The sequence below is a fragment of the Ursus arctos genome, unplaced genomic scaffold (assembly GCF_023065955.2).
Source record: "Ursus arctos isolate Adak ecotype North America unplaced genomic scaffold, UrsArc2.0 scaffold_30, whole genome shotgun sequence".
NCBI lineage: Eukaryota > Metazoa > Chordata > Mammalia > Carnivora > Ursidae > Ursus > Ursus arctos.
Genome location: NW_026622986.1, coordinates 21,464,797 through 21,485,463, shown reverse-complemented (window position 1 = coordinate 21,485,463; position 20,667 = coordinate 21,464,797). Strand labels below are relative to the sequence as shown.

The 20,667-nt window shown below is 36.4% G+C and overlaps 1 protein-coding gene across 1 annotated transcript in view; it reads right to left on the bottom strand.

Annotated features, from left to right (window-relative positions):
- The window catches only part of CUBN (cubilin), a 256,991-nt gene that overhangs the window by 210,900 nt on the left and 25,424 nt on the right, over nucleotides 1-20,667 (bottom strand). Inside the window, exons 15-17 of the mRNA XM_026479003.4 lie at nucleotides 15,036-15,217; nucleotides 12,824-12,986; nucleotides 11,892-12,079 (exon numbers count right to left, since the gene is read on the bottom strand). Coding sequence (XP_026334788.3) covers nucleotides 11,892-12,079; nucleotides 12,824-12,986; nucleotides 15,036-15,217 — 533 coding nt within the window. The remainder of the gene's footprint in view (nucleotides 1-11,891; nucleotides 12,080-12,823; nucleotides 12,987-15,035; nucleotides 15,218-20,667) is intronic.

The following is a 20,667-nucleotide window of genomic DNA, read 5'->3' as shown; positions in this document are numbered from 1 at the left end:
CTTGATTCCTCTGAATAGCTTATAGCACTCTTGATAAATGCCCTTTCCTACAGCCTCTACGTCTCACTTGTCCCATTGGGTTTGTAGTCTCCCCATCAGCATGCAACTCCTTTACATACAGCAAGGATCTGTTCTGTAATTCCCTCACACCTCCACAACTAGACAGGGCTACCATCTCAGTCCTTTCCCTGGCTCCCACTACACCAACCAATAGAATCATTTCACCTGAGCAATGGCATATTTTGCCACTCTGTTACAAAAGATCAGGATAGCTGAGCAATTGTGGAAAGACTGTGTTGACAACAGAGCTAAGAAACTAACCGAATGTTTCTGATCTCTGCCAAAATTCCAAATCCAATATGCTAAAGAACGCCAACTATTGAACATCACTCCATTTCCCCTTTTTCCTGCCATCTCTAGAAAGATATTTCTCTCAACTAAAATTAATTTCAACATGTGCTTAACTGGAAATACTCCTCAGCCTATGTTGGTGTGTTTGCTTGCTGCAACTACATTCCAGTTTCAGTTGTCAGAGGTCTTATTCTTTCTCTGCCGTTGGGGTTTATTCTTAAGAACTATTCAGTGAGTCACGGCCATGAGACTATAACTCCATGTCCCCTTGAGGATAACAAGTATACTCAGGCAGACCAAAAGTCATAGCCCTCCTTCAATCCCAAGGCTGGAGCTGAATAGCTTCAATGCATAACAAAAGCAAAAGGAAATCTTTTGTGAATTTGATTCCATGTAAAGAGCTGTGGAGATGTAGGAATGCTGTGCAGGGCCAACTGGGAGGGGCGGGGTGGGGAGTCCCAGGAAGAGGAGAGGGAGGGAAGGTTCAGAGGGGAGACAGATCTCCAGTGTTTCTGCTTGTTGTACTCCCCACATTTCCAATTTTTAGTTCCTTCTTTAAGATTTTGAAGATTTTACCTGGAAGTTGGGTTTCCTCATGTCTCACAGATTTTGATATCTCTCTAGCATTTTCTCTTTGTTATTTTCTACACTGTCTTTCATTTTCTATTTCCTTCCTTAACCCAGTAACTATTTAGGAGAGAGTTTATAAATTTCCAGGTATTTGGACAGTAAAAACAATTTATCAATAACCTCTAGTTTCATTACATTGTAAAGAGATCGGTGTGTGATTTTTTGTGAGTTTGCTTGGATTAGCAAGAAGTCATTTGTCTTTCAAAGACACTTGTAGAATAGGTACACATTCCCCATATTTCAGACACAAATTTAATGTAGCTCACTTTTCTACGCCATTTATTTTTGTTTGCTTTCCACTTCTAAGAAGGAACAACCTCCCCAGAAGCCTTCCTATACCCCCAGAAGGCACTTCTCCTTCCCCTTCCTATCAGTCTCTTATGTGGTTCCCCTTCCACTTACCAGAAGTCCTAGCCTGGAGAGGTCAGATGATTCAGGATTGGTCAAGGAGATTCTATTCATTTCTTTCTACATCCCATTTCAAGCCCTGACCTTAGCACCATATAGGCTTCTAAAATTATTATTCAGCTTACTACTTGGCTTCTCTGGGATTAAAAATTAAACTTTCATTACTTCTTTTCGTGTCCTTCACTTAGAGTTCTGAGGGCTTAAATCACTTATGAAATATTAACGAGAGGTGCTGCTTTTTATTCTGGAAAGATGCTTCTGCCCCATTCATTGATTTGTTCTATACAATTTAAAAGCTCTCTTAGACTATGGACTATGAGAAACAAACTGAGTGCTACAGAGGGGAGGGGTTGGGGGAATGGGATAGGCCGGTGATGGGTAGTAAGGAGGGCACATATTGCATGGTGCACTGGGTGTTATACACAACTAATGAATCATTGAGCCTTACATCGGAAACCGGGGATGTACTGTATGGTGACTAACATAATATAATAAAAAATCATTATAAAAAAAAAAAAAAGAAAAAAAAAATAAAAGCTCTCTTAGACAAAAACAGATGAACTAACAGTTGATCTGTTCTTGCTATACTCATTCTTTTGTCACCAGCCACATCACATCACCCATGGGCAATGTGTGTTTCTAGAAGTAGAAAATTTAGTTGAGAGAGATATATAAATCCAAGAATCAATGAATAAATGTGTGCTTCTTGTTAAAAAAAGAAAAATATCGATATGCTACACTGGGTCTGGGCAATACCACATTTATTATCACCTGTAGTTAAATTTTATACTCAAATAAAATATTTACAGAGCTCTCTTACTGAGCAAAAAGTAAGTCTTTCAAAAGTATACTATACATGAAAAAGATATACTAAGCAATAATATCTTTATTTAAATTATCTTCATTTAAAGGATATATTCACAAGGCAACAAGACCATTGGAACCACATAATGAGCAGATCTAGGATTTTTAGAAGTGCATCTATTCATTCAAAAGAAAATTTCTTGTTATTATTCTCCCAGATCTTTCTAGAATTCCCTCTCTTGCTTTTTATTCTTTCCAAAATTTTGGGTGGTTGTTTCTTTCTTATAAATAGAGTTAGTAAATGGCAAAGTCATTGCTTTCTAAATCACCAATGTATCTGAAATACCATTACTCTTTTTTTTTTATTCCTTTGCTTAAATACTCACTTCTTAGGTATACCTTTTAAAAATGAATTCACCATTTCAAGGAGCAATATATTGAGTCACAATAATGCCATTTGAATTTGAGTGCATTCCAGAATCACTTTCTTCTATACCCACTGCCTGAAGGACATGAAAAGAAGTAGATATACTTAAATGGGGGGGGGGGGGGTAGTTCACAAATTATCCCAATAGATAGATATGATGTATTGGCAAGAAATTGATGGAAGTCAGCATATGTCTATCTAGAATCCCACATAGGTACATCTAAATCCTATTCTGACAATAACTAAAGTGATCTTTGTGACCTCAATTTCCTTATTTGTAAAATTAAGGATTTAAATTAGATGACCTCTCAGGTCCTTGCTGTTGTGGAAATTCTGCAAATCGATTGTATTCCTTTAGGATGGTCAAGGACATAATAGAAAATCTTTTCAATTATTCAAATCACTATACATGTCCTGTCCTTCTATTAGAGCTCTTATATTCTCTCCATCAACAACCCCTGAGGGAAATTTGATCAAGACTTTATGGGTGTGCGTGCACATCAGAATGTCAATACTTTAATGGCCAACCATGGAAGGGTCTTACCCACTATCTCCAAACTGATAAGTTCAAGGCAGGAGTTGGATATTTGGCCTAGGAAAACCTTGCATTTTTATAATGCTTTTAATTCTTCAAGCTTCTTTTATCATTTGCTGCCTTGATTTACATTCACAAAGTTTGAAGGAACAGGTAGGGCATCTTGTAGAAGAAGGAACGGAAGCATCCAGATAAAATATTGTCCAAGGTTATACAGTCATCAAATGACTGGACAAAAAGAAGCACTTAGATAAATTAACTCCAATCCCATTCTGGCCACATAACATTCTCCCATTCTGTTCCACAAAATTAAATGTTTCAATGCTTTTTTATTATTTTTTAAGGATAACTTTTCACAATGATTCAGAGTTCACATAACTTCTTATTGAAATTCAATTAGAATGTAGTGCAAGGCCAGAGAGGGTATATCATTCCAGATGTTTTGATGACACCTTAGAGCCATAAGAACCCCATGGAGCACCTAATAGAAAGGTACTCAGATTTCCCTAAAAATTAGCATTACAGTTTTGCCTGAGAAAAGCATTGTGCCTGGTTCCATGTTCTAGTCCTGTGACCAGAGAGCCAGATATGGAATTGGGAAACCCACAAGAGCTTCTTTCCTGTGGAAGGTGAGCCAACTTTTGTGGTCATAGCTACACAATTGTGTTTCTGTTCTTATCAGAGAATAGTACAACTGAAACTAATTCAATTTCATACTCCCCTACTCCCGAGACATGTAACCATGGACAAGTGACAACGTCTCTGGGCCTCAGTTTCCTCATATCAAAATAGGAATAATAATGGTTTTTGTGAAGATCAATGAATTAACTCATGGCAAGCATGTACCATAGCCAACAGACAATAGAAAGACAGTAATCATTATCTACTTAATTTATTACAGTATTTTTAAAGTCTTAGAATAGCACCTCGTGCATAGTAAGTACTAAGTGTGAGCTTTTTTTTTTTTTTTACTGTTTTTAAAGTAAAAAAAAAACAGATGTTGGAAATTTAATTTTTATTTACATAAAAATATCTAAAATTGTTCCATAGTGTAAAACATTAATGTATTTTATGGGATATTTTGGAAAATATAAACTAAATGAATATACACATTTACCTCACCATCTGAGACAAAAATCTCTGGATTAAAAAATAAATTGCTGAATCCAGAGAGGCAGTTCAAGATGACAGTATAGCAAGATCCTGAACTCACCTCTTCCTATGAACACAACAAATCTACAGCTATATATAGAAAAATTCCCCATGAAAAAGACCTCAAAACTACCTGAACAAGCTTCTCCACAACAAAGGATAAAAGGGCCACACCAAAATGGGAAGGAGAGGCAGAAATTCATTTGCTGATCTTAAAGCATCTACCAGAAGGGCAGGAACATATAGGGATTCCCTCTGGGGATAGAGACACTGGCAGGAACCATTTTTGGCATTTTCCTTCTAACCTGCTAGTGTTGGTAGGCATGCCCAGCCTTTATGTGCTATGCTCCATGACCCCATCTAAGCTGGCCAAGCAAGCACCCCACTCCTATGCACCACTACACTGCCGCCCATCAGCTAGGAAAGTACCCCACCCCCATGTGCCACTCCACCTTAACCTTGCCAATGATGACCTAGTGAGTGCCCCACCCCTGCATGTTGCTTCACAGTGGCACCACCAAAGCTAGCCAGCCAACACAGTCCACACAAAGAATGCCCTGTGAGCATCTGGTTCTTGTGGCCAAGGGGGATTAGGCCTTCATCCTATGGGTCTGAAACAAATGAAGAAAATTCTTGGCAGGCTACCACCCCCAGGGTACTGCACAGACAGCAGACTGGAACACATTCCCAGTCGTGCTGTGAAAAAGTCCTATCTATCTGACATGGAGTTTTGGCCTGGTGAGCAGACTTGAGGAATATCACATATGTAGAGGCTATGGAAGTGCTCTCAGGAAGCATAGGCTGGGGGATACCATCTTTCTTATTTGATCTTGCTACAGCTCACCAATACCTCTCAGAAAAAAGTTCATACACTTGTCTGAAGCCTTGAAATTTGTAACTGTTGCTAAGCGAACACATCTAGATCACTTGGACTAGAGCCAGCAGTGTCTATAACTGAGGTTCCACAGGACTGTATATATTTGCATACCTTAAAAGCTGCTGCCTGAGGGTCTAGCTTGTAATTAGCCTGAAACTAGGTGCTGACTGGGATCCACCCCTCTGGAACACTCACAGGTCTTGGCACACCCTCAATACCTGGGACCTACCAAGAAAAAGTCAGGCTGCTTAGCCAATCACAAAGGTTTAAAAGACAACAAAGGCTTAGGGCAAGGTTAAATGATAAGGTTTATCTCCGAGCAAGATCACCCAACCAAGACTGGGAAAGATAACTGTTACACCTTATACATAGAAAGAAACAGATAGATAAGCAAAATAAGGAGACAGAAGGATATGTTCCAAATGAAAGAACAAGATAAAACCCCAGAGGGGAAATACCTTAATAAAAAAAAAAAAGATAATTTACCTGATAAAGAGTTCAAAGTATGGTCCTCTGAAAAAGAATGAATGAACATAGTGAAAACTTCTACAAAGATATAGAAAATATGAGAAAGTACCAAACTGAAGCCACAGAAATGAAGACCACAATAATTGTTCTGAAATATATACTAGGAGGTTTCAACAGCAGATGAGGTTAAGACAGAATCAGTGAGCTGGAAGACAGGGCATGAGCTCATCCAAACAGAGCAGCAAAAAGAAAAAAAAATTAATAATAAAGATAGCTTAAGGAACATGTAGGATATCATCAAGCAGAATAACATTCATATTATAGCAGTTCCACAGGGAGGAGACAGAAAGAGAAAGGAGAAGAACACTTATTTTCAGAAATAATGGCTGAAAAATCTCTAATCTGGGGATCCCTAACCAGATTCAGGAAGTCCAGAGATTTCCATAGAAAATGAGCTCAAAGAGACCCACGCCAAAGTACATTATAATTAAAATGTCAAAAATTAAAGATAAAGAGAGAATCTTAAAAGCAGCAAGAGAAAAACAACTTGTTATATACAAGAAAACCACCACAAGACTACTAGCAGATTTCTCAGCAGAAACTTTGCAAGCAACAATAAAGTGGCATGATATGTCCAAAGTGCTAAAAGCAAACAACTTCCAACCAAGAATACTCTACCCAGCAAGGTTATCATTCAAAATTGAAGGAATGATAAAGAGCTTTCCAAATAAAAGCTAAAGGAGTTCACTGATACTAAGCCAATTTACAAGAAATATTAAAGGGACTTCTTTAAGCCAAAAAGAAAGGGCACTCATCAGTTACCAGAAAAAACTATGAAAGTAAAAACCTCACTGGTAAAGGTAAATATATAGTAAAGGTAGTAGATTAATCACTCATAAAGCTAGTAAGAAGATTAAAAGACAAAAATAATAAAAAGAATATAACTATGATAAATACTGAAGGGATATACCAAAAAAAAGATGTAAAATCAAAAACATAAAATGACATCAAAACATCAAAAACATAAAATGTAGTGGGGTAGTAAAAATGTTGAATTTTAGCATGTTTTCAAATTTAACTTGCTATCAACTTAAAATAGATTGTTATAAATATAAACTGATATATATAAGCCTCATGGTAACCACAAAGTAAAACCCTATACTAGATACACAAAAGATAATGAGAAAGGAATCTAAGCATAACACTGTAGAAAGTCATCAAACCACAAGGGAATAAACTAATAGAAGGAAAAAGGAACAGAGAAGAACTACAAAACACACAGAAAAATAAATAAATAAATAGATAGATAGATAGATAAATAAATAAATAAATAAAGTGGCAATTAGTATGTACTTACCAATAATTACTTTAAATGTAAATGTACTAAATTCTCCAATCAAAAGACATTGAGGGGCTGAATGCATTAAAAAACAAACAAACAAACAAACAAACAAGACCCATCAATATGCTACCTACAAGATGTAAGGACACACATGGATTGCAAGTGAAGTGATGGAAAAAGATATTTCATACAAATGGAAACCAAACAAAAGCTGGGGTAGCTATACTAATATCAAACAAAATAGAGTTTAAAACAAAGGTTATTATAAAAGTCAAAGATGGGCATTACATGATAACAAAGGGATCAATCCAGTGCAAGATATTTGTAAGTATTTATGTGGCCTACAGGGGAACACCTAAATATATAAAGCAAATATTAACAGACCTAAAGGGAAATACTTACAATAACAGAATAATAGTAGGAAACTTTCATACCCCATTTACATCAGTGGATAGATGACACAGACAGAAAACTAATACGGAACATCAACCTTAAATGACACATTATACCACATGGACTTATAAAATATATACAGAACATTCACCCCAAACATCAACACATACAGGTTACAGTCAGGTACACATGGAACATTCTCCAGGATGATTCATATGTTAGGGCACAAAACAAGTCTCAATAAATATAAGACTGAAATCATATCAAGCATCTCGTCCAGCCATGATGGCATGAAAATAGAAATCAATTATAAGAAGAAATCTTTAAAAATCACAAATATGTGGAGATTAAACAACCAATGAGTCAATGAACAAATCAAAGAATAGATTTTTTAAAATACCTTTAGTCAAAGGAAAATGTTAATACATCATACCAAAATCTATCAGATGCAACAAGAGCAGTTCTAGGAGGTAAGTTCATAGCGATACAAGCCTACCTCACAAAATAAGAAAAATCTCAAAAAAGTCACCGAAGAGTTTACACCTAAAGGAACTAGAAAAAGAAAAACAAATTACCTCCAAAATTAATAGAAAGTAGGAAATAATAAAGATCAGAGCGGAAATAAATGAAATACAGCTTAAAAACAGATAAGAAAAAAATCAATGAAACGAATGGTTGGTTCTTTGAAGAGATAAACAAAATTGACAAACCTTTAGCTAGACTAACCAAGAAAAAAAAAAGGCTCATATTAAACCAGAAATGAAAGAGGAGAAGTTACCACTGATACCACAGTAATACAAAGGATCATAAGAGACTATTATGAAAAATAGCAAGAAATTGGTGAACCTAGAAGAAATGGATAAATTCCTAGAAACATACCCTCCTCCAAGACTGCATCACGAAGAAATAGAGAATCTGAATACACCAACTATTAATAAGGAGATTGAACCAGTAATTGAAAAACACCCAACAAACAAAAGTCCAAGCTTCACTAGTGAATTCTACCAAACATTCGAAGAAGATTTAATGCCTATCCACCTCAAACTCTTCCAAAAATTTGAAAAGTAAGCAATGTTTCCAAACTCATTTTCTGAGCCCAGCATTACCCTGAAAACCAAAACGAAAGAAGACCACCACAAAACAAAACAAAATACTCTAGGCCAATATTTCTGATGAACGTAGATGCAAAAATTCTCAACAAAATATCAGCAAACTGAATTCAACAATACATTTAAAGAATCATATCCCACAATCGAGTGGGATTTACTCCACAAATGCAAGGATGTTTTAGTATATGCAAATAAATCATTGTGATATACCACATTAACAAAATGAAGGATAAACATCATATGATCATCTCAATAGACACAGAAAAAAGCATCTGACTAAATCTGACACTTATTTATGATAAAAAACTCTAAACGAAATGGGTATAGGTGGAATATACCTCAACATAATAAAGGCCATATATGACAAACCCACAGATAGCATATTCAGTGATGAAAAGCTGAAAGTTTTTCCCCTAAAATCAGGAACAAAACAGATGCCCACTCTTGCCACTTTCATTCAACATAGTATTGGAAGTCCTAGCTAGTGAATAAGCAGGAAAATGAAATAAAAGATATCCAGATTAGAAAGGAAGAAGTTAAATAGCCACTATTTGCAGAACATATGATTTTATATAGAGAAGATTCTATATGCTACACCAAAAAACTGTTAGAACTAATAACTTCAGTAAAGCTGTAGGGTGCAAAGTCAATATACAAAAATATGTTACATTTTTATACACTAACAACAAATTATCAGAAAGGGAAATTAAGAAAACAATTCCTGTTGCAATTGCATCAAAAAAGAATAAAATACTTAGGAAAAAATTCAACGAAGTAAAAGACCTATACATTGAAAACTATAAGACACTGATGAAGGAAATTGAAGAAGATACAAATAAACGGAAAGATATTTTGTGTTCATAGGTTGGAAGAATTAATATTGTTAATTGTCCAGTTACCTGAAGCAATCTACAGGTTCAATGCAACCTCTACCAAAATTCCAATGGCATTTTTCACAGAAAGAGAAGAAATGATCCCATGATTTGTAGGGAACCACAAAAGATTCTGTATAGCCAAAGCCATCCTGTGAAAGAACAAAGCTATAGGCATCATGCTCCCTGATTTCAAACTATACTACAAAGCTAGAGTAATCAAAACAGTATAGTATTGCAATAAAAACAGACTAAAAGATCAATGGAACTGAACAGAAAACCCAGAAATAAACCCAACGACATATGGTCAATTAATTTACAATGAAGGAGGCAAGAATATACAACAAGGAAAGGAAATCTCTTCAATAAATGGTGTTGAGAAAACTGAACAATCCCATGTAAAAGAATGGAACTAGATCACTATCTTATACCACACACAATATTAACTCAAAATGGATTAAAGACTTGGTGAACAGACTAGAATAAAACGTATGAAGAAAGCTCTTTGACATTGGTCTCAGCAATAACTTTCTGGATCTGATTCCAGAAGCAATGGCAACAAAAGCAAAATGAACAAATGAGAAGACATCAAACTAAAAAGTTTCTGCAAAGTGAAGGAAACCAACAACACAACAAAAAGGCAGCCTAATGAATGGGAGAAGATATTTGCAAATCATACATCAAATAAATAGTTAACATCCAAAATATATAAAGAAATCATACAACTCAAGAGCAACAAAAAACAGTCCAACTGAAAAATGGGCAGAGGATCTGAGTAGACCTATTTCTGAAGAAAACATACAGATGGCCAACGGGCACATGACAAGATGCTCAACATCTCTAATACGAAGGTGATGCACATTAAACCATGGTGAGATATCACCTCAAACCTGTGGGAACAGCTATTATCAAAAAGACAAAAAACGACAAATGTTGGCAAAGATGTGGTAAAAAGGGAACCTGTTGGTGGGGGTATAACCACTATTGAAAACTATATGAAAGTTCCTCAAAAAATTGAAAATAAAACTACAATATGATCCAGCAATTCCACTTCCTACTATATAAACAAAGAAAAGGAAATCACTAATTTAAAAAGACATATGCACCCCTATGTTCACTGCAGCATTATTTATAATACCCAAGATAGGGAAACAACCTATGTATCCATTGATCAATGAATGGATAAAGAAGATGTGGAATGTGTGTATATATAATGGAATATTAGCTATAAAAAACCAAAATCTTGTCATTTGTGACAACATGGACAGACCTCATGAGTGTTATGCTACAAGCTTTCAGTCATAAAATAAACAAGTCATGGGATGTAATGTACAACACGGGGTCTATAATCAATAATTCTGTATTTCAAATTAAAAAGTTGCTATAAAAGTAAGTCTTAGAAGTTCTCATCACTAGAAAACAATTGTTACTTTGTATGGCTATAAGTCAGTAAGTACACTTAATGTGGTGATCATTTTGCAATGTATACAAATGTTGAGTCATAATGTTGTACACTTGAAACCAATGTAATGTGTATCTCAATTAAGCTAGATATTAATAAAATTACTGTGGCGCCATGGTCAATGTATTTCATTTTTCAGTTAAGTCCAGATCTCACACTAAAATTCTTTGTTTCTCCACTATATATATCAAGGAGGAAAGAGGGCAAGAGGCTACATAGGGTTTTCCTGGAAAAATGAATTGGGTCTAACTCACATGAGCAAACAAAATTGTCAGTGCCTTCCCGAGTTTATATAAAGTGACTGCACCCAACAAAAAGTGTTTTGTCTCTCTTGCTCAACACTTTAATTTGTGGCTTGACCAATAATTAAGCAAAAGAAATACCAGGCCAGGCAAACAAAACTGCCTTTTTGTTTCAGATATTCTTCGTATTACAATCATCACACTTAAATCGAGGTTAAGGTTTCTTGAAAGAGAGCGAGCAGGGCTAATGAAAGAAAAAAACCTAAACTCCAAAACAAAAGTCATCCAATGCTTTACCTTAATTCTCTGCTACTGAATAGCTAGTTCACCTGGGCAAATCTTTTTACTTTTCTGGGCTGAGTTTCCTGGACCATCTATGAAAACTATGTCTTATTAGTAAATCTTGGTGCAGTCACCTCAGTTATTAAGGATCAGTTTCATAGCTTGTAATTTGGCATTATTATGAGCTCCTAGTCTCAGCTTTCATTTTTGTCCTTTGTTATTTCATTACCAATCTTCTGTTTCACCATCTATAGATCTATTTTTGGCAAATTCTTCCATACTCTCTAGAACAGTTGTTCTCAGACTCTAGCCTGAGTCAGAATGACAGAGGGAGGTCGGGTGCTTGTAAAAACACAGAATGCTCAGCACACCCCTAGAAGTTCTGACGCAGTAGGTCTGGGATAGGGTACAGAACTGTATTTCTAACAGCCAGATCACGCAGGGAATCCACACGCTGCTGGCCCTACAACCACTACACTATAGAATATAAAAATGTTGATTAACATCATGTAAGGGCCATGGAGTGGTCAAAGTTACCTCCACGTAACTCTGTGAACAGCCGCTCTGGCCTTCCAGCTCCACATGGGTGAAGTTGACCTGTATTTGTTCTCCCAGGGGCTGCGTTATAATATAGATGCACTGTCTGTTGTGAGTAAAAGGTCCAGACAAGTCAGAAGAGAGAAGACCCTCTGGGTCTGTGTAGTTTCCTCCACAATGCAGATCCGCTAAAGACAACAGGGAAGAGAAGGGAAAGGTCCTGTGAATGGCCATTCCTGTGACCCTCAGGCATCAGACAAAATTTTTAAAAACTGACACACATACGCACACAATCATATACCCATTTTATTTACCCTGTAAAGTCTTATGTCTCTAATTGTATTTTTAGTTTGGCATGTGTTTGTGGGACATCCATGTAGTGCCTAAAGAAATAGATCCTGACATGTGTGATCTAACTTCTCATCTAATATCCTCTTCTACAAATTGCTTTTTAAATACATGCTCTTCTTCATTCAAAATAGATTCAGGGCAGTTTATAAAACACATGTGACTAAATAAAATATATAACTAGAAAAAGGAATCTAATTGAAGAAATAATGAACATAGAATAGCAGGATGTGCTCAAGGGAAAGTTAACATGCACAGAAAATGGGTACCGACTCTACAGTCTACAGAAGGTTGGCTCTAGATTCAGCCTGAAGCCAGAGTAAATGAAGAAAGGGGACCTGTGAAAAGATGTTCATGGTTACTTTTCCTGGTATTGAGACCTGAAACGGTGTTTTTCCTGTGAATTCTCATCAGGGCCCAATGATGTATGTTAAGAACAAAAGCCCTAAAGTAGAAACCATACAGTATTTTATTGTTTATTGTTGGTTTGTTGGTTTGTTTTAAGGTGTCAGTATAGGCTACAGGCATAAAAGCACGGCAGTCCTTCACATTCATATGCCACTCCCAACGATCAGGTTACTTACACGGTGATGTTAAGTAGGTGACATGGAAGCCCTGGTCATTAATCTGGTTGTCAGAATGAAAATGAATTCTGGCAAAGGGACCTGTAGTCTGGAGTGGTGGGACAGAGAGAGTGGTGCAGAATTTCCCAAGAACGGGGTCCTGATACAAAGGACCATCTCGAATCTAAAACAAACAAACAAAAAAATGAATCATTAAGCACAAAATGGTCAGATTTTTTTTTTTTTTAAGATTTTATTTATTTATTCGACAGAGATAGAGACAGCCAGCGAGAGAGGGAACACAAGCAGGGGGAGTGGGAGAGGAAGAAGCAGGCTCCTAGCGGAGGAGCCTGACGTGGGGCTCGATCCCATAACGCCGGGATCACGCCCTGAGCCGAAGGCAGACGCTTAACCGCTGTGCCACCCAGGCGCCCCAAAATGGTCAGATTTTGACAAACCCAGTCATTTTGTACATTAACTTCAGAAAACCTGTCATTTGAAACTGATGGCTCTCAGAGGTTTTCCCATCACATATATATCCAATACTCAGCTGGGGTTCACTAAAGGGTGGTCTGCTGCTCTCAGCATCCTTAATGCCTTCTCTTCTGTCTAAATTTTAATTCCAAGGCTAGATGTATACTTTGAAATTTTCTCATGAACCTTTCTCAATGTTTTCTTTCCTCGGTTTTTTTCTCCCCAGATGTTTGTTTCGAAATGATAAATTCCTAATAACTGAGAAGGAGAAAATGAATATATGCAAAGGAAATGGAAGAAGGAATACCAACAATGTCGACTGACTCACAACTTGGTCTAGGTATTCAGAAGGATCAGAGGTGGAAAGGAAGTGAAGTCAGGTTGACACAACATAGGGACAGTTTCATGTGTTTTAGAAATGCAATCCTAATAGTAACTAAGTACCATGATAATGACCATATGACCTGAGAAATCCTTTTTAATTGTTCGATTTTAATCTCTTAAATAATCATGTTAAACTCTCTGTAATTCTGTTGTAACTGCAAATCCTGTACCACATAGAACACCAAACATCAGTGAACAAAGTACTATTTTAACATGGCCAATTTGGTCCACTCAAATTCATTTTTCTATCAGCAGCAAAGTTCTAGGACAGCATTACTTTATATATACCTTTATATTACTTTATATTTAAGTATTTCCTTGAAATACTGTTGAGAAATGAGAGGCATTTCAATATTATCAGAATGATTGATACTTTCTATTATACATATATCCAGGAATTCTGTAGGAATGAAAAAAAAAGCCTCTAATTTTACTTTGATGGAACTCATTGAAATTAATTTCAAAAAAAAATCCATGCTACTGTCAACATTTAAAAGATTATGTTGCTGAAATTTTCCAGGGAGAGGTAGATTTTTCCAGTCATTCCCAAAGGTTTCGAATCCATTACAACTGCTAAATTACTAATGACTTTAACTTGTGGAGATCCCTGTTTGACAGCTGCACCTTTCCATCCTTTATGAATAATTCCATAGCCCTCCATTCTTCTCTAATGGACTTGGAAAAGCATATTATCTTTTATCACTACTGCAAGGACTACTAAGATTTATGGTGACAAGACAGGAGCAACATAAGAACTCAATCTTCTCAATGATCCTTTCAGTCTACAAATGCAGAGCAACATTTCTGATATACCTATATGCTCATGGCCTTTGAATACAACAGCCTTTTTTTTCTGCTTCTGCATTTTAATCTTTTACTAATGGTAAGCAGGATAAGCATAGATCGACTTCTCTTCTCCCAGTGACCATTATCAATATATTCTAAGGTCACCCTCTAGCAATCCATTTCAACACAATTGCTATTATTTTTCTTCATGGAGCACTATAGTTAGCTTGTGAGGTAATGGGTCAGGTTACCATACACAACTGAAGCCTTGATTCTGCATTGGAAAAGATAACCATTACTGAGTGTTTCTTTTGTTAATGCTTCCATTCCCTCCTTAGGAGACTGGGCTTCCAGGAAATGACAGGGAACAGTAAGACACTCTATTTCCCAGGTTCAGATGAAACAGAAGAAGCAACAAGCTGGCACAATTAAGAATGAGAAATTAGCAAGACTTAAGATGTCAGGTGCCTATTGAAGAATATATCTAACTACTCCTAGGAAATTGTAGTCATCCACAGGTATCACCGAACCCTGGTTCCCTGAGTTCTAATCATATCATGATATGTTCTGCCTAAATATGATTGTTTACCTCAAGATAATCTTTGCTGCAATCATCATGGTGCTCCAGACTCAAGGTCCCAAAAGTAAATGTTATCAAGAAGCCAGGACTGGTTATTACTTTCCAGACACAATCTCTTCCGGGAGGATAGTTTCCAGGATATCCCGGAGACTTAATAGAACCATAAGTACCCATCAGTACACCTCCACACTCTAAAATGAGAGGAAAAAATAACTTTACACTTATATACAACTTATAATTTACGTAGAGTTATCACAGACTTTACTGCAAGAAAATAAGTTTTGTTGAAATAACTGTGTGCAGTTTGGGACGCCCTCATAAACTAAACAAGGCTTTTAGTTTCCCAGTTTGATACAGCTATAAATCTAGGAATATTAGCCGATAAATGAGTCACTCATGCATTGAGCTCTGTGCTTATCAGCTATTATGTGGTAATATGATTTTAAAATACAATGCTGGGGGCGCCTGGGTGGCTCAGTCGTTAAGTGTCTGCCTTTGGCTCAGGGCGTGATCCCGGCGTTATGGGATTGAGCCCCATAGCAGGCTCCTCCGCTGGGAGCCTGCTTCTTCCTCTCCCACTCCCCCTGCTTGTGTTCCCTCTCTCGCTGGCTGTCTCTCTCTCTCTCTGTCAAATAAATAAATAAAATCTTTAAAAAAATAATAAAATAAAATACAATGCTGAACTAAGATAATAGATACATTTTTTTCACTTTGAAAGAGATTAATTTCTGTATGACTTTTTTAAAGTTCTGGTTCTTATGGGGCGCCTGGGTGGCTCAGTCGTTAAGCCTCTGCCTTCGGCTAAGGGCGTGATCCAGTGTTCTGGGATCTGGGATTGAGCCCCACCTCGGGCTCCTCTGCTGGGAGCCTGCTTCTTCCTCTCCCACTCCCCCTGCTTGTGTTCCCTCTCTCGCTGACTGTCTCTATCTCTGTTAAATGAATAAATAAAATCTTTTTTTAAAAAAAAAAGTTCTGGTTCTTAAAAAGTTCTTCTGAACTCTTAAAAAGTTCTGGAAGTTCTGTTTCCCCTATGTCTTTCAACAAACCAGATTATTTCATACATTAGAATAGTTAAGTGCTACATAATTTTCATTTGAGAATATTTTTAACACTATGATATAGTTAATTCTTCATTTTATAAGTGAATAAATTCAAATGTCTATGGAAGATTGAGCCACTTACCCTGCCCAGGAATGGAGTGAGGGAAAGGCAGGGCCAGGCTTTGTGACTACCACTCCATTAATTATGCCCCACCAACACCTAATGTTATATATCAGTGACTGAATGAATCTTTTCTTTATTAATATTCACATTTATTTAACAAAAACTCTGTGATGGCTTATAGGAAATACTATCCAACATCACTCATCATCAGGGAAATACAAATCAAAACCACAATGAGATACCACCTCACACCTGTCAGAATGGCTAAAATTAACAACACAAGAAACAACAGGTGCTGGTGAGGATGTAGAGAGAGGGGAACCCTCTTGCACTGGGGGTGGAAATGCAAACTGGTACAGCCACTGTGGAGAATAATACGGAGGTTCAACAAAAAGTTAAAAATAGAACTACCCAGTAATCCAGCAATTGCACTACTAGTTATTTACCCAAAGGGTATGAAAATACAAATTCAAAGGAGTACATGCACCTGATGTTTATAGCAGCATTATCAACAATAGCCAAACTATGGAAAGAGCCCAAATGTCCATCAACTGATGAATGGATAAAGAAAATGTGGTATATATACACAATGGAATATTAGTCATCCAAAAGAATGAAATCTTGCCATTTGCAATGACATGGTAGAACTAGAGTGTATTATGCTAAGTGAAATAAGTCAGTCAGAGAAAGACAAATACCTTATGATTTCATTCATGTGGAATTTAAGAAATAAAACAGATGAACATATGGGAAGGGGAAAAAAAGAAAGAAAGAAAAAAAAGAGAGCACGGCAAACAAACCATAAAAGACTCCTAATGATAGAGAAAAAACTCAGGGTTGATGGAGGGAGGTGAGTGGGGGATGGGCTAGATGGGTGATGGGCATTAAGGAGGGCACTTGTGATGAGCACTGGGTGTTGTACGTAAGTGATGAATTAACTAAATTCTACTCCAGAAACCAATATTGCACTATATGTTAACTAACTAGAATTTAAATAAAAATTTTGAAAAAGAAATACTACTGTAAAGCTGAAAAATAGAGATGCTAAATAAAAATCTAGGCTGCAGTGAATATAAATTAGAAGAAAAATAAAATGAGGTGGTATTTCAAATATGCAGGATATACGACCATAAGCAAAGTAAAATGTTAATGGTGAGCTGGGGGGAAAAATTCAATATGTAACACAAAGAATTAACATCTCTAATATATGAAAAGCTTCTAAAACAATAGAGACATAAACAAAGAGTTCACTGGTAAAAACTCAAATGTCCTTCATACGTGGAAAAGATGTTCAGTGTCACTCATAATAAGGGACATACAAATAAAAACTTTGCTGAGATACCATTCCTCGCCTCTCAGAATGATACATGTCCAGAATGCTGAAAACAAATGATCAGTGGTGTTGTGGAGAAATAGGCACTCTCATATATCGCTGATGGGAACACAAGGTAGTACAACTCTTACAAAAGAGATTATGGAAATGTCTAGCAAAACCATAGACATTTATTTTTTGACCAAGTAATCATACTTTTAGAAATCCACCCCCAAGATACATTGGCAAAAATGCAATAAGACAAATTCACAAGGACTTTGCTGCAGTACAATTTGGAATTCCAAAAGACTGGAAACAAGCCAAATACTCATCAAGAGAGACTGACTGAATAGACAATGAATGAGGTAGTATCCATGTAATGCACACTAAGCTCTAGTTATGGAGTAGTCTCTAGGATATTTCAAGTGAAAAGGCAAACTACAAAGCAGTGCATATTGTATGCTACCTTTTTTTTAAAAAAAGGGGGAAATATGATCATATGTGATTATCTGCTTTTATTTTTTAAATGGAAGGATAAATCGAAACTAATAAAAATTGTTACCTTTGGGAGAAGAAAGGAAAAAGACAGAAGGTTAGACTTCTCCAAATTTACCATGAATTTTGATTTGGCTTTGGAACTATGAATATGTTTTACATAATTATGAAGCAAAATTCAATAAAAATGAAAACGTGAAATCTTTAAAATCACAAGTAAAATGAAACAAAATGAAATAACTTTTGAGCTACCAATTTAAACATGGAGAGTAGAAATATTCTAAGACGCTTTAAAACACTGTAAAGTTTGATTACAGAGCCTGAGTGAAACATATATTAAGTACAAAAAGAATATCCCAGGAATAGTAAATGGCTTTTGGTTATATTATTAGTAATAATATTGGTTTTGTTACTTTGAAAATTCATACAGTACGATTAAGTACATAGGTAATATGTTAATGTCCTTGGGAACCCAGATTTTTCATGGAGTGAGAAGAGGTACAAATATACAATAAAAACCCTGTAATTTCAATATACTAATATATTGGAAGATTACTAAGAATGCATAATATATTTTTTCTTTAAAACTAATAAAAATAGGGGTGCCCAGGTGGCTCAGTTGATTAGGTGTCTGACTCTTGATCTCAGCTCAGGTCTTAATCTCAGCATCATGAGTTCAAGCCCCACACTGGGCTCCACACTGGGCTCCACACTGGGCATGGAGCCTACTTAAAAAATAATTATATTAAAAAAAATTTCTAGTTCCTTCCACTGAAAGTTCTAGAGACTCTGTTCAACTAGTAGCAATAGACACTCCTCGCACCCAGATTATAGAATCTAAACATCATTTCCCATTAGAGGAGTACCAACTCTTCAGAGAAATAATTGGTTCCAGTCCTAACATAATAAATATATAGGAAGAACCTGAAACATCTTTCAGAACAGAAAGCAAACAAGTTTCCAAAGGTAACTGCAATTGGGTCAAAGAGGCTCAGAAACGAACTTGAAAGTTTTCCCGCTAGCCAAATATGGAACATTTTAACAAAAAAAAATGTCTAGAATGGATTATAATATATCAAATATGATAAAATATGAGTTCACATTTGGTACTAAAACCAAAACAAAATAAAAAGATTAATAAGTAATTGTTCATTCTGCAGAAAGCTAGGAAATGAAGTCATTAATGTGATTACGGGAGAAAAACAGGGAAGAATCAAGCATTTATCCTAACTTTCCTAAATGATTTGTATGCGAGAGTAACGAAATATTTGATATGGGAAAGTTCTGCTCCATTGAAGAAGTCCAGATAATAAATAAAAAAGAAATGATAAAATTCAACTGTCATCGTTTTGAAAGCCCCAATTAATCTAAACAATGAACCTATGGGTTGCTAAGACCATTAGAGAAAGGGCAAAAGAGAAGCTTTTTAATGGAAAGATCAACCTGAGAAAATCAAAACACTCTAATCAATGTTGCAGCCATTATAGGGAGGCAAACACACATTGAGTACCTCCTAACGCGATTATTTTTGTCCCCCTAAACATAAAACTGAATTTGATCAAACCATTCTAGCAAAATCTAGAATATGGGATAACCTACAAGACAAACAACAGTTTCTATAACAAATAAATGTGAGCAATAGTTAATAGTTTTTAATAATAAGGAATTATTGTTTGTTTTAGTTTTTATTGTCTTCAGGCATTGAGAAGCAAACAGTGAAGGACTGTGATCCTTGAAGGGAGGGAAGCACATGTTCACCCAAGTATATTCTCCCTGTGTGCATTTCCCAAACTGCAGTGCAGGGCAGTGAAGTCAAAGTAGCAGCAATATTCTTGCGGGTGAAAGAAACAAAACTCAGAACATGGGGCTCCTAGAGTGGCTGGGATTTGGGAATGAGGTACTATAGAGAAGACAGCTGCATGGCCATAACAACCAAAAAATTTGTAAGAGTTTCCTTGGTCCCTTAGCTGAATCTTAAGCTGCATGTACACAGGGGAAGACTACATTTAAAAGTATAAGAGCAATGAGACAGTCAAAATCTCCACCATATGTATAATTTGAGTTCCAGAAGGAGAGGAGAAAGGAAAAATGACAGAAGCAGGGGAGGAAAACCATGTGATCATCTCAATAGATTTAGAAAAAGTATTTAATATATTTCAACAGCCATTCATGATAAAAACTCTTGACAAGCTAGGAATAAAAGGTGAGATGGTTTTAAAACATTCACAAAATTTTTGACACTTCTTCCATTGAGGTGGGGTCTGTGTCTCCTCCCCTTAAATCTGGGTGGGCTTATGAGTGCTTCAACCAGTAAAAACTATGACAGAAATAACACAGAAATATGACTTCCAAGGATAGGTCCGAAAAAGCCATGCAGCACCTTCCTGGGTCTGTTGTAAGGCTTGCTCTAAGAAAAGCCAAGTGCCATGAAAGAAGTTCCACTACGCTAAGACCACCACCAGAGAGGGGCTACATGGAGGCACTCAAGTCAACAGCCTGGTTCAACTCTTATCCAAAAGCCAGCATCAACTGAGTGAGTCATCGTAGGTTTCCAGCCTAGTTGAGCCTGTAGATGACTACAGTTCCAGCCAACATCTGATTGTAACTGCTTGACAGATCAAATGATAATTGGGCCCTTTCCAAATTCCTGGTCCACAAAACCAGACACAC